At 39.4% G+C, this 13,313-nt stretch overlaps 1 protein-coding gene across 1 annotated transcript; it reads right to left on the bottom strand.

Moving 5' to 3' along the window:
* Positions 1–1,638: 1,638 nt before the first annotated feature.
* LOC144505347 (eukaryotic translation initiation factor 4E-1A-like) lies at positions 1,639–12,856 on the bottom strand. The gene is made up of 7 exons (XM_078231468.1): positions 12,839–12,856; positions 10,749–10,846; positions 8,965–9,060; positions 7,663–7,726; positions 6,269–6,382; positions 5,320–5,459; positions 1,639–1,753 (listed from the first exon to the last, which is right to left on the bottom strand). Exons 1-7 carry the CDS (start codon positions 12,854–12,856, stop codon positions 1,639–1,641), a joined length of 645 nt encoding a protein of 214 aa, XP_078087594.1.
* Positions 12,857–13,313: the final 457 nt, after the last annotated feature.

The raw sequence follows: 13,313 nt of genomic DNA on the forward strand, positions 1-13,313 counted from the left end.
AAAAGACCCTAAACACAAGAAGCCAGATGGGGACAGCAATAGAAAAACCAGATGCTATGTACAGGCAGTTCCACCAAAACCAGTAGCAGCAATTTAACCAATCTATGAACCAGAAATGAGCTGCAAGGCATCAGGCAACCAGATTACAGCTGTGCTAGTTTAAAGTTCAGCTGAGAACTAACCAGTCTCCTAGTTACACAATTTAAAAACCTCAATCTGCTGAGAACACTTCATTTTTACAAAACCTTAATTTCAAATTATCAAATCCATTCAATAGACTACCAACCTGTCACACAGGAAACCACAAATCAGAGACTGAGATAACTAATCTGTTGAATTGCATTACCTTTATCTGTATCTAAATTTTTGAATGGGTGAATGAGTGAGGCAGAGTGTGTGTGATGTTACATTTAATTTGTGGCAAGAGAGAATAAATACACACAAAAGCTTGCTGCTGAATTATTTATTTGGAATACACACTCCAACCTCTTTCCTCACAGAACATATTACTCACAGGCAATCAGAGAACACACATTCTGTCCATGACAAGGCATAGGCTAATTTATATCCAGAACTATGACAATTATTTGAATTCAAATTGGCAGCACCAATGCTTAAATGTACCATTTCTACCAGACAGATTTACCTTCAGCTTTTAGCAGTTCTAGTTTAGTTCTGCAAATTCATTTGCGTTTTTCAATTTTGAGTTTTGATTACATACTCTATTCCCAAACCTGCTCTCTAATCTTGTTTTCTAATAAGTGGTGGTCATACAGACTACAAAGACTGGCTAATTTTCTTCCCCATATAATCTTCAAAATGTCCCCTATCCCCGTAGATGACTGTCTGATCTGCTAAAAGGAGATTGATGTCTATTCCTTTTCAAAATCCAGGTAAAACTAAAAAGAGGAGAAGTTCTTTTCTACCTAACCCCCACCTCCCCAACTACTAGATTGTCACTATATTTATAATTTAATTGCTAATCTCTTCTAACACCTCCCAAGCTGCAAGTGAAGATATTATTCAAAGCAGTCATGTGCCATGAGAAACAATTGCTCACATGGTACTGCACATAGTATAGCTACAATTCAAAACATCTTCCAAAATTAACAAAATGATTCCCTGCAGTTACAGTCAGAGGGAAAGCAGACTAATATTCAGAGATGATGCAATCCATTGGTCCTTGAGCTCTAATCAGTTATTTGGACTATATTTCATCAGCCAATCTGCAAGTAGTAATACTTTAATTCAAAGTTTAGAAATGGAATACATCATTTAAACACTATCAACAATTACAGCTGCATTCAAAATAGAAATCTAATTATTTGCATTTTGTGTTTGAACTATAATGAAAGACTACAGCCCAGTGTATATTATAATAGACTTCCGGGGTTCATTTTAATCTTATGATTAATTTCTAGATACTCATCTTGAAAAGCAATTGCCTGATGTCTATTTGTCTCACACTGAGCCTTGAAGAGAAGTATTGGTGAAAATTGAAATCCCATACTTGCACAAGAACAATATTTGCCTCATTGCAACAGCTAAATTTTTAATTGAATAATTTAGTACAATACTGATTTAAGTGCTGTGCATGTTGTTTATACAGCTTTAAAGTTTGGCTCAATTCAAGACACCTCAAACAACAAATTTATTTTTAATTCCCAATCCACTCTTCGTAGCTGTGTCGGCATGCGCTTGATAACCAATCACAATCTTCATGGGAAGACCGAGCCTTTCCTTGTAGGTTCTCCTAAAGTGAAAAAAAACTTTAGCTTAAAATTTGAAGTTCATTCAATATATTTACTTGCTGACACTCCAAGCTATAACCACTGGACAGATATGTTTATGGTCCCTCGTGAATGGTGGCTTACAAAAGGGAGCATTAAAGTCACATGTATAACTGGCTAAACATGAAAATTCTAAAAAGTCAAGAATATTCCCCACAATTAAGAAATATTTACTATTTAAAATGAGCTGCTTGGTGATACTGTCCTAGACAACTAGTTTTGTAATTACCTCCACCATTCAAGGAGGGGCAGAGATATATTTCAAAAACTAAATGGACAGATTTCATTGAAATCTGGTAGGGAGTTTGGTCCAAGAAGGAGCAATTTTTGGAAAGTGGTGCAGATCTGAATTCAGGAATGAACCTATTGACATTAGTGCAAGTTGACGACTAAGAATATAGTGGACCATCTCAGCAGCTGTGGCACAATTAGTCAACTATCAAATGGAGCCGAGCCTTCAGAAAAAGAAAGAATGTTGGATGTGTATTGGCCTGAACTTTTCAGGCATATACAGAATGGCAGAGGTACGTGCTCTACTGGGTGCTTTCTTCAGTCAGAACCATATAAAAGTTACAGCACGGAAGGAGGCCATTCAGCCCAAGGACACCCAGATGCCCTTAACCCTGTAGCTTACAGCACTTAAGGTGCAGATCCAGGTAGTTTTAAAAAGTTTAGGGTCTCGACCTCCAGCACCAACTCAGGCAGTGAATTTCAGACACCCACCACCCTGGAATACAGAAGTTCTTCCTCATTGCCACTTATCTTGCATCTATGTCCTCTGGTTCTCAAATTCACCACCAAGAAAAACAATTTTTTTCCTGTCCACTCTCTTCCCGTCATAATTTTGTACACTTCTATCAAGTCAACTCTTTAGCCTTCTTTGTACCAAGGAAAGTAACCCCAACCTATCCAATCTCTCCTCATAGTTACACTTTTCTAACCCTGGCAACATTCTTGAAACCTCCTCTGCACTCTTCAGGGCAATTATGTTCTTCCTATAATATTGTAATCAAAACTGCACACAATATTCGAGTTGTGATCTCCTATTCCAACATTATATCCTTACTCCTCTGCCAAATGAAGGAGAGCATTCCAAATGCATTCTTTACAACCTTGTCTATTTTAACTGATGCCTTTAGGGACCTGCGTACTTGTACACCAAGATCTCCCACTTCATCTACCCTTCTTAGTATATTCCCATTTATTGTGTACTCCCTATACCCGTTTGACCTCCCAAATGCATCACCTCACATTTCTCTGCCACTTTACCACCCACTCCACCAACCCATCCTGATCATTATGTAGATTATAGTTATCCTCAACATTGTGGTGTTATATCCAAATTGTTAACTAACCACTTCTAATCCCCACAGCAAAAATCAATCATCCTCCTTTGCAGCTGAGCAGAACTGCCCTCCCCAGTTCCAGCAATATCCAGAAGAATCACCTGCAAGAGATCTTTTGTCTTGAATTGATCCTGGAGTTGAATTTCTCAAATGCATATTCCTAGGCGTCACATGCATGCAGACAATGCACCAACTCCGTCACCATTAACAGATTGGTTTGACTGCTGGCCCACATCCTAAATTTTGGGAAGACTGAAGCCACTGTATTTAGGATCCAGCACAAATTCAGTTCTCTGCATGGATCCCCATTTCTATCCTACTCTATGGCAACTGCTTGAAATGGAGCCAGAACATTCACAAACCGAGGAGCTTCCAACTATCCATCTGTACAAGCTTCAAGAGTGCAGACTAACATGGTCAGGCTCTGACCTCATTACTTTGTGGCTGACAAATTCTAAGTGTCAAGTTAGTGTGAAGGTGGGAGAGCTACAGATATGTTTTATTTTTGGTGAGCTTTTACTCCCAATCTTACGCACAGTGCTTGGAAAAAATGGGCTAGACTGTTTCTAGTAATTAAAAGCAGTGGGCAGGGCTAAACTCACCAGCCAGCTTGCTCTAGCAGAAGAGGCAGCTATTGCACATGTGGAATTTTAACAGCAGAGGCCCGAGAGAGATTGAGATCGATATCAGTCAGGCCTTTGCTGTTGCATCCAGCCTCAACTCAGCCACGCTCCCATCCCACAATTGCAGGGGCCTACTGCCACTCGCGAGCCCCACACCACCCAAAAATATAGCCCCCCCCCCCCCGCCCTCCCGATCTCTAACAGAGTGCGCAGCGCCCCCTTCCTCCCCACCGATCGCATGGAAAGCAGCAGCAGCAGGATTCCACCCCCCCCCCCCTCCACAGAGTGCACAGGGGGGCCCATCCCCTCCCTGATTGCCTGCCCAAGGGGCACCCACCCCTGCCCTTGACATCCCCAGCCCCGTTCTACCAGCGAGGGCAAAACAACTGTTCCCTGTTGCTGGGGAGCAGGTGTTTTCCGCTCACTAGAGAGAACCTCTCCCAGCAAGGCCACAAAACTAAGTGAGTCCGGATGATTGAGCGTTGGGCTTGCAAAAGACATGCAAATAAACACTTCAATTTATGCAGCCTTGCTGGAAGTGGGCGAGAGGATGACGGTGCCAGAAATCAGATGCCAGTAAGATTGCACCTGTACTGAGAAATCAGGCAGGATCCTGGTTTCTCAGCTCATTCTGCCCATCGATGGGCAGGGCAAACCAGTAAAGTCACAGCCATTATATGTTTCCTTTACATTGGAGTATTCCAACCTCTGCTGTTTGATCTCCCCATCTTCCATTGTCCGAACTCCTGAAACAAAACTCTGCTGTCTATACATACCTCAATTCCTATCCTAGTTTTGAAATTCCCCCTCAGACTCGCCCCTCCCATCTCCAACCTACAGCACTAATAAAGTTTCAAGATCTGTACTCAACATTAGCACCTTGTATGTTCCCCATTTTAAAACTCTCCACTATAAAATCATTGTGCTGCCACCTGTCTGGATTTCAAGCTCTGGAATTTCCTCCCCAAATTCCACTTTCTTTAAACTCTCTCATCTTGGAAATATTCCTTGAAACCTATCTCTGACCAGTCCCAGTATATCCTTGTGACTATAATGCACACTTTGTCTTTGTCATTTTCTACTGTTAAAGGCATTATACAAGTGCAAGAACTTTAGAACTTTTAAAAATAAGAGTTACATGACAAAGAAGAGGGTGTAAACCACTGAACAAGTCACAAAAATAGCACTGAAAATTATGTAATATGCACTATAAATGCTTAATGTTTGGAAAACTTGTTTTCCTAGCAAATTTTTCAAATATTAAGCTCTCCATAAAAGGAGAGAAAATAAAATGTAAGAATACAAAATGTGATATCATTTTGGTGGTGGTGGTGGTGGTGGGGGGGGGGGGGGGGGGGGGGGGCGGAGAGCGGTAGAAAGAGGGGGGAAATTAAATCAAAAGTAAAATGACCTGTAAGGTAAAGCGAAGATAAAAACTGGGGCAGTGGAAAAAGAAGATTCTGGCAATACAAACTTTCCACAGTTTAGTAGGGAATCCCCCCCCCCCCCGGCCGCCCCCCAAGGTGATCAGAAGAACAAATCTTTAAAGCATGAACCTACCCTATATGTAAAACTGCTTCTTGGTTTTCAGTGTCACGGGTCCATATCGCTATTTTATCTCCTTTTGCTCGGACATTGATTACTGCACCACATACTTCATTGCTATAATCATCAAAAGCTTCTCCAATAAGGCATAACAGCTTATAAAAGATATTAAATGCAAATATTAATACAAAGTCATTGAGTTACCTTACAGATTCTGAATGCTTAATTGTTCTATAGGCAATGACTGCATGTATCTTTTCAAGTAGAACTGAAGACTGAGGTTTTTAAAAATTTAATTCAAACTACAACATTTAGATAAAAACAAAAAGATTTCAGGTCATCCCAAAATGCTTTACAATCAGTGAAGTATAGTCACTGTTGTAATTAGGAAATACGACAGCCAATTCACACATAACCAGCCCCCATAAACAGGAATGCATGAGTGGTCAGATAACCTGCGTTGGTGATTTTAATTGAAGTATAAATGTCATCTGGGAGGCTGGGGTTGAATCCCTTGCTCTGCACAAAATAGCATCATAGGACCCAAGAGGGCTGATGGAGCCTGTTTAACATCTCATCTGAAGCAGAGAACCTCGTAGTTCAGCATTCCCTCAGCAGTACACTGGAATGTCAGCCTAGATTTTTGCGGTCAAGTCTCTACAATGGGATTTAAATCTACAACTTCTGATTCAAAAGTAAACATTGCCAGACTTGGCGTCCCTTCATAAATCAAAGATTTAAACTTAAGCAAATCTACTTTGACATCAAGCAAATTTTAGCCACAGCCATCAAGTAACAGGTGCAACAACTCATGCCAATAATCAATAGAACACTGAATGGAGTTTGTCATCTAGAAGGGCTGTTACAATTTATAATTGTTGGAGGAAGAAAAAAAAAACAAAATAAGCATTAAAACTGCCCATGACTGAACATCACTCTATAGGCTATACTTGTATTAACTCACTGTTTCTAGCCAGAACTGATCGAGTTCAATCATCCTTTGCTGCTTGGACAGTGTGATTAACCATCTTCCACCGCATTTGTTTCTGTTGTCTTCCCACATGGGTTCAATACCATCCTATGTAACAATACAATTAAGAGTGTTAAATCAGATCCAAATTCAGGATTTGACAAATCCCAAATAAAGTTCAAATTGAAACTCAAATCCTTTCAAAAGGAAAGCCAGATTTACAATAAAAAACACCTGGTTCACTTTTTAAACTATAAGTCAGCAAGTGGTGATGAACCTGCCGTCCCACTTAAGGTTCATATTCAGATTGAGTGTAATCCAAGTTTAATTCTTTCCCAAATAAAAAATTAAGATTACGAAGATCACCTATTTTAAACAATGCTACAAGTACCAAATAAGGTGAAAAGGGTGGCACAAGGAACTTCAGGTCACATAAAATTCTCAAGTATAACCCCCTCGAGAACATTAATTCCCACAGCTAGCCCTGCAACAATGTGCTCCTCTTCCAGTCAATATGGCAATTTAAGCAAAAATGATAGTTGGGTTAAAATTGTATGAAAACTAACTGCCATTGAACAAGAGAATGTATTTGCACCAGATCAAAGGTTTGTAAAAGTGGTTAGCACTGCTGCCTCACAGAGCCAGGGGCCCAGGCTCGATTACCAGCTTGGGTCACTGTCTGCACGTTAGCCCCATGTCTGCATGGGTTTCCTCCAGGTGCTCTGGTTTCCTCCCACAGTTCAAAAAAAAAAACACTGGTTAGGTGCATTGGCCATGCTAAATTCTCCCTCAGTGTACCTGAACAGGTGCCAGAGTGTCGTGACTATGGGATTTTCACAGTAACTTCGTTTCATCGTTACTGTAAGCCTACTTGTGACACTAATAAATAAACTTTAAACAAAAAGGTAGGGGAGTCTAAAACTAGAGGCATAGGTTTAAGGTGAAAGGGGAGAGATACAAAAGGGTCCAGAGGGGCAATTTTTTCCACACAGAGGGTGGTGTGTGTCTGGAACAAGCTGTCACCTGTAGTAGTAGAGGCGAGTACAATTTTGTCTTTTAAAAAGCATTTAGAGAGTTACATGGGTAAAATGGATAATAGAGGGATACGGGCCAAACACAGGCTGGGCGGCATGGACAAGTTGGGCCAAAGGGCCTGTTTCCATGCCGTAAACCTCTATGACTCTATTAGGCAATGGCAATTTTTTTGGCAGTCAGGTCTTGGACATTTGGTTCCTTAAAACGTTTATCACTGAAAATCCTCACGGGGGCACTGTAAACAAGGTAAATCACATTCAGCACTCATCTTTCAGAAAAGGTTTAAGGTTATGACTAAGTTAGATTCTCTGGAACAATTGCTAATTTTGCCTAAAGATATCAAACATACAAACCTTAAAAAGAGAGTAATCACAGCCTGACATCAGCCTGCTGGCAAGTTGAATGTGATTATATAATCTATTGAAGCAAAAGAAAGAGGAAGTTTCAGTAAGAGAGAAAACACATTTGATGTGGTTTTGCAACAGTTACCCTCAGCATTGATACATGGTTGATCTCTCAGAAATAAGTAGTTGCACTCATATGTTTCAGTCAAGGTTTGCTATAATCTGCACTATCCTAGTGATTCATGGCCAACATGTTCAGCACATTGAACAAAGACAAGAGCCAGTGCAGAACAAAAACTATAAAAAAGGGAGAAATGCTGGACAGATAGTACAGGAAGAAAAGAGATGAACAACTAGTCACAAGAGCAAGAGCTTAAAATTTACAGATCTAGTTGACAGCTACAATTAATGTTTCCACGTGGCATATCAAACAATCGCCTTAAAAATGGACACGTCAGTTCACTAGCTAGACATCTCAATTATGCTCCAGAACAATAATGTGCAACAGCATGGAAGATGTGCAATCAATTCCAAAGAAATGTAACTAGTCTGGATTCCTTGGTTTATTGTTGCCAAACAAAAAGCAGAAATTTTCCAAAAATAATTTGCTGGGAAGAGATTTGTAATAAAGTTGTTTAAAAACCTCTGTCTCCATATCAATAAGTTCTTAATGTTCCTTAATTAACATTAATGCACAGTGCTTCAAGACATCACATCCCCACAAGCAAGCAGACAAGAACTTCGACGATTTTCTTGCACACCATCCTCCCAAGTGTATCTCAAAGCAGGAAAAGTCTTGGATAGAACAAATTGCTTATATATGGCATATTGGAAAAGCAACAAAACTGTCAAGAGACAAGATCTAATACTATTGCAGTCCCTGTTATGCTTTCTCACCCATCCACGTCATGATCAAAATGTCACTCTAAACTATGCTGCAAGCCCACTCAAAGTTCCATGTTAAAAAAAAATAACGCAGAACACCGAACACACATGGGATGTTGCAAATGGTCATAGGGTGATTGCAAGATCAAAAAATGCAGCAATTTTGTTGGCAAGTTCATTTAAATTTTAGGAGAGATTTAGAGTTAGCACTGATTTAGGCTCATTTGTCACAGGAATTGATGGAGTAGGTGCTATAACACTAACCAACAAGACCAGCTGTTATTACAATAGACTCAGCTCACTACAGACAGTATTTTATCCTGAAGCAAGAAATCTAATTTTCTAAATTTTAGAAATAGTTCAGTTCAAAGTTGAACCTTTAGAAATATTTTCCACTTTCTAGAAATCATTCCTCAAAATACTTACGCCCAAAAATCTTCCACAGTGTCAAATTTAGTAACAAGACGAAGATTTGCCTGCCAGGGTTTACTTTTATCATTTTTGAAAAACCAGAGGGTCCACCTATATTTGAAGATAATAAACAGAATGAAACATTCCAGAAAATTTAGACCCTTTTTTTTAAACTGTTTCAAAGCAATGATATAACTGACTAAAATAACTGAAGAATCAGAATCCTGACAATGCAGAAGGAGGCCATTTGGCCCATCGAGCCTGTACCGACAACAATCAAGCCCAGGCCTTATCCCCACAACCCCCCCCCCCCGATATTTAACCTGCTAATCCCCAACACTAAGGGACAATTTAGCATGGCCAATTCACCTAACTTGCATATCTTTGGACTGTAGGAGGAAACTGGAGCACCCAGAGGAAACCCACACAGACACGGGGAGAATGTGCAAACTTCACACAGGCCAGAATCGAACCCGGATCCCTGGAGCAGTGAGCTAACGACTGTGCTGCCCTGAAGTCTAGTAATACTGCCAATGCAATCTCCATTCTAAATAATGAATATTCAAGTACAATTGAAAAATGTTGCTTGAAAATAGGCACGACATTTTCAAAGTAAAATTGCAAAGAAATTAACATAATAAAAACACTTCATTCCAAATACATGAAATTTAGCTTAATCAGAACTCACTGCAGAAATTGTCTTCCCAAAGCACAAACTTACCAATGGCTCAGAAAATAATATTCAACCATCTTGTACAGTCATATTTCTAGGATAATTAAGTTCAACACTAGAAAAAATATATTCGGTTCTGTACCACAGTTGCTATATTTTCTAAAAAAAAACAAATTGCAGCATCCAATTGCAATCAACTGATATTTTGGTATACTAGAGGAAAATACACAAGATGTACTTTTTAGGTTCCCTACTTTTTCTCCAAATGAAACCAAGATATCTGCAAAATTTATCTACATTGTGCGCACCAAAGTCTTATCATGGCAGCACCAGTGCTGACAAATTACAGAATAGCTTGCCTGCCGAATGCCAAAATTACCAAATCAGATTTGATTATCTTATGACAAGATAAATAGATTCATCCAGGATCTCTCAATTCATACAATTTGGCCTGCAGCACATTAGTGACCTTGTCTTTGGTTGTCTCCCAGCTACCATCTTCTCCTTTAAGACTGCTTTTAAAACATACCTTGGACCAAGCTCTGTACATGGTTCACTGTATTTAATGTTCCTGTGAAGTGATTTGTGTTTTACTACAAATACTGTGTAAATGCACATCACTAACTGTAAATCGTAGCTGGCCACTAAAAAGTAGCACTTTGTTTGAAATGGTGGCAAATTCAGTTACAGGCCAAAGTCAATATAGTCACAGTCCAAAGTCAACTTTGTCAGAAGAGTTCATCTACATGGTGTAGAAGATTTACCAATCTGACAGGCGCAAGTTTTATCCAATTCAATGTCAAAATAGCAGATAAGAGGCAGGAAGTAACGAACAAAAAAAAAATGTTTAGTGAACTTGATCACAATTTGTTGATCCATGCTAGAAAAGTTGCACATGAATGTTTGGCAAGGCCACAATTGTGCTGAGGTGTGATGGCCCGCAGATTGAGCAGCACATTAGCACTCATTATCTAAGTTTAGATTTTGAAGACCCCATTTGGCTTGCATCCATTAAATAATGCCTATTAAAAGCTCATCTTTTGAGGAACAGAAATATACTTAAGTGGTAAATAGCAAAACAGTTTACCAAGCAGAAAAAAAATGAATATAACAAGATAGATGATACCTATTCTGCAAAGGATGCTTCGTATATGGTTGAATAGTCAGATGCTCCTTTTCAGCAGACTTAGTTTCTTCAGACTCTTCAAAAACTACCAGGTATACCTTAAATGGCAATGTATAAATATAAGCTACCATTGTTGGAATACAAACAATACATACATCTGTAACAACATTTTTATACTCAAGTCAAAATCCTGGAATATATTACCAAACAGCATGGAGTGTACCTTCAGGAAGAACAACTCTATTTAAGACGACGACCCACCATCACCCCATTCTCAGGCCAACATCGAATTGACAAAAATATTGCTTTACTAGCAGCTCCACAGAGAGCAAAGAACAAAAGGTATTGTTCAGACATCAAGTGGGGAAGGGAAAGGTAAAAGAAGGCAGGGCATCCCGTGGAGGGGGACTCAGATCATTATATCATGCAATAATTCCAGGTCCGTGGTGCAATGTAACAAAAAGATGGCTTCAAACAGGGACCCAAAGCCAAATAGCTCCTTGTAACTGCTGTTACTTCCCCAATGGGAACAGGTTCCAAAGACAATATTGGGATATATGACAAAAGACTGTTTTCTTCAAATTTAATGTCACCATTTAAGGGATGATGTGGAGATGCCGGTGTTGGACTGGGGTAAACACAGTAAGAAGTTTAACACCACCAGGTTTGGACTTTAACCTGGTGTTGTTAAACTTCTTACCATTTAAGGGAGTCAATGGTATAGTGGTATTATCACTAAACTATTAATCCAGAAACTCAGCTAATGTTCTGAGGAGCCAGGTTCAAATCCCACCACAGCAGATTGTAGAATTTGAATTCAACAAAAAAAATCTGGGAATTAAGAATCTACAGATGGCCATGAAACCATCGTCAATAGTCAGAAAAACCCATCTGGTTCACTGATGTCCTTTAGGGAAGGAAATCTGCCGTCCTTACCTGGTCTGGCCTACATATGACTCCAGGTCCACAGAATGTGGTTGACTCTCAATTGACTTCAGGCAACTAGGAATGGGCAATAAATGCTGGCCAGCCAACAATGTAAGAAGTTTAACACCACCAGGTTAAAGTCCAACAGGTTTATTTGGTAGCAAAAGCCACAAGCTTTCAGGGCCTCAAGCCCCTTCTTCAGGCGAGTGGGAACAGAATTCCCACTCACCTGAAGAAGGGGCTTAAGACTCCGAAAGCTTGTGGCTTTTGCTACCAAATAAACCTGTTGGACTTTAACCTGGTGTTGTTAAACTTCTTACTGTGTTTAACCCCAGTCCAACGCCGGCATCTCCACATCATGACAGCCAACAACATCCATGTCCCACAAATGATTTTTTAAAATGCACTTCTGGCTAAGATAACAAGGCAAAACCAGAAAACCATATATTAGATGGAGTATAGATTTATGGAAATATTCATTAAATGGTCATCTCCAATCATGCCTAATTTAGTTTACCATCCTTTTCTTCCAGTTTGCAACATGGATTTTCTTCAATAAAGCATTTAAATTCCAATAGGCTTTCAATCATCATTATCTGATAAATTCCAAACTACTTCTCAATTTTAATCTCAACATTCCCTCAACCAAATTAGTTTGGTTTTACAGTAAAACTACAAACCACCCAAACAGATTGTAACTGCACTTGTAATGAGTTAAATCCAGTTTATCACATTTATTGTAACGCGACGTGAGTCTTGTGCCTGACCACAGGAAATGATTTAAATCGGTGCTTGTTAAAATCAACAGAAGGTAAATCACAAAAAAATTCTAAGGTGCTCCATGTAGAATTAGCCTTCTCTATTCTCTTCTGTTGTTCGACTCCATCCGAGTCTTGCTTTAGTGAGTTTGAGAGTGCGGTCAGGCGGACAATTAAAAATACTGGTGTTAAATTACATTCTCCTAACCTGACAAAGTTACATACTCTTGACAAATTGTACTACAACTGTCCCCCGGGCAAAGAAACTTTGGTGTAATTAAAACGTAGCGCTGAAAAAAAACTTCGAACAAATTAAATGAGAAGTTATAATTCACAGGTGTCCCTTTTACATCTGAGCAATTGTATGGCACTCATTCACAACGCCGACTACCGAGACTCACTCACCGGCTTTGCTACCGCCATACTGAAATGTAGAACCTCCAAATTACCTGCCTCGTCCCACATTTATGGGGCTAATTGATCATTTGTTAAAGGGATTCCATGCCAACTGCTTAGTCTGATTTTGTAACTGTAAAAGAATCATCAAGTTCGTCCCTATTAACATTTTAGTAAATCATCTGACACTTCGATGTGTTTTTTTTCTGGATTAACCGTATTATAACCCCGTTCACATAAAGTGGGGGCAATCTCCCACTTCATTTGGAACGTTTGTTAATGGAAAGGGGGGAAAAAGCTGTTCACAAAGTGTGATAACGAAATTTAATCGGATATGGTCCCTTAAAAATACAAACAATAACATTATGTATGTATGTTTTAGTATTTTCAAATCGTTTGGGTAACATAAAATGTAGCAAATCACCAATGGATGGCAAAATCCACGTGGAGTCAAAAAACCAAGTGTTTTGCTAATTGATGAAGC

Source organism: Mustelus asterias, chromosome 16 (genome assembly GCF_964213995.1).
Source record: "Mustelus asterias chromosome 16, sMusAst1.hap1.1, whole genome shotgun sequence".
NCBI lineage: Eukaryota > Metazoa > Chordata > Chondrichthyes > Carcharhiniformes > Triakidae > Mustelus > Mustelus asterias.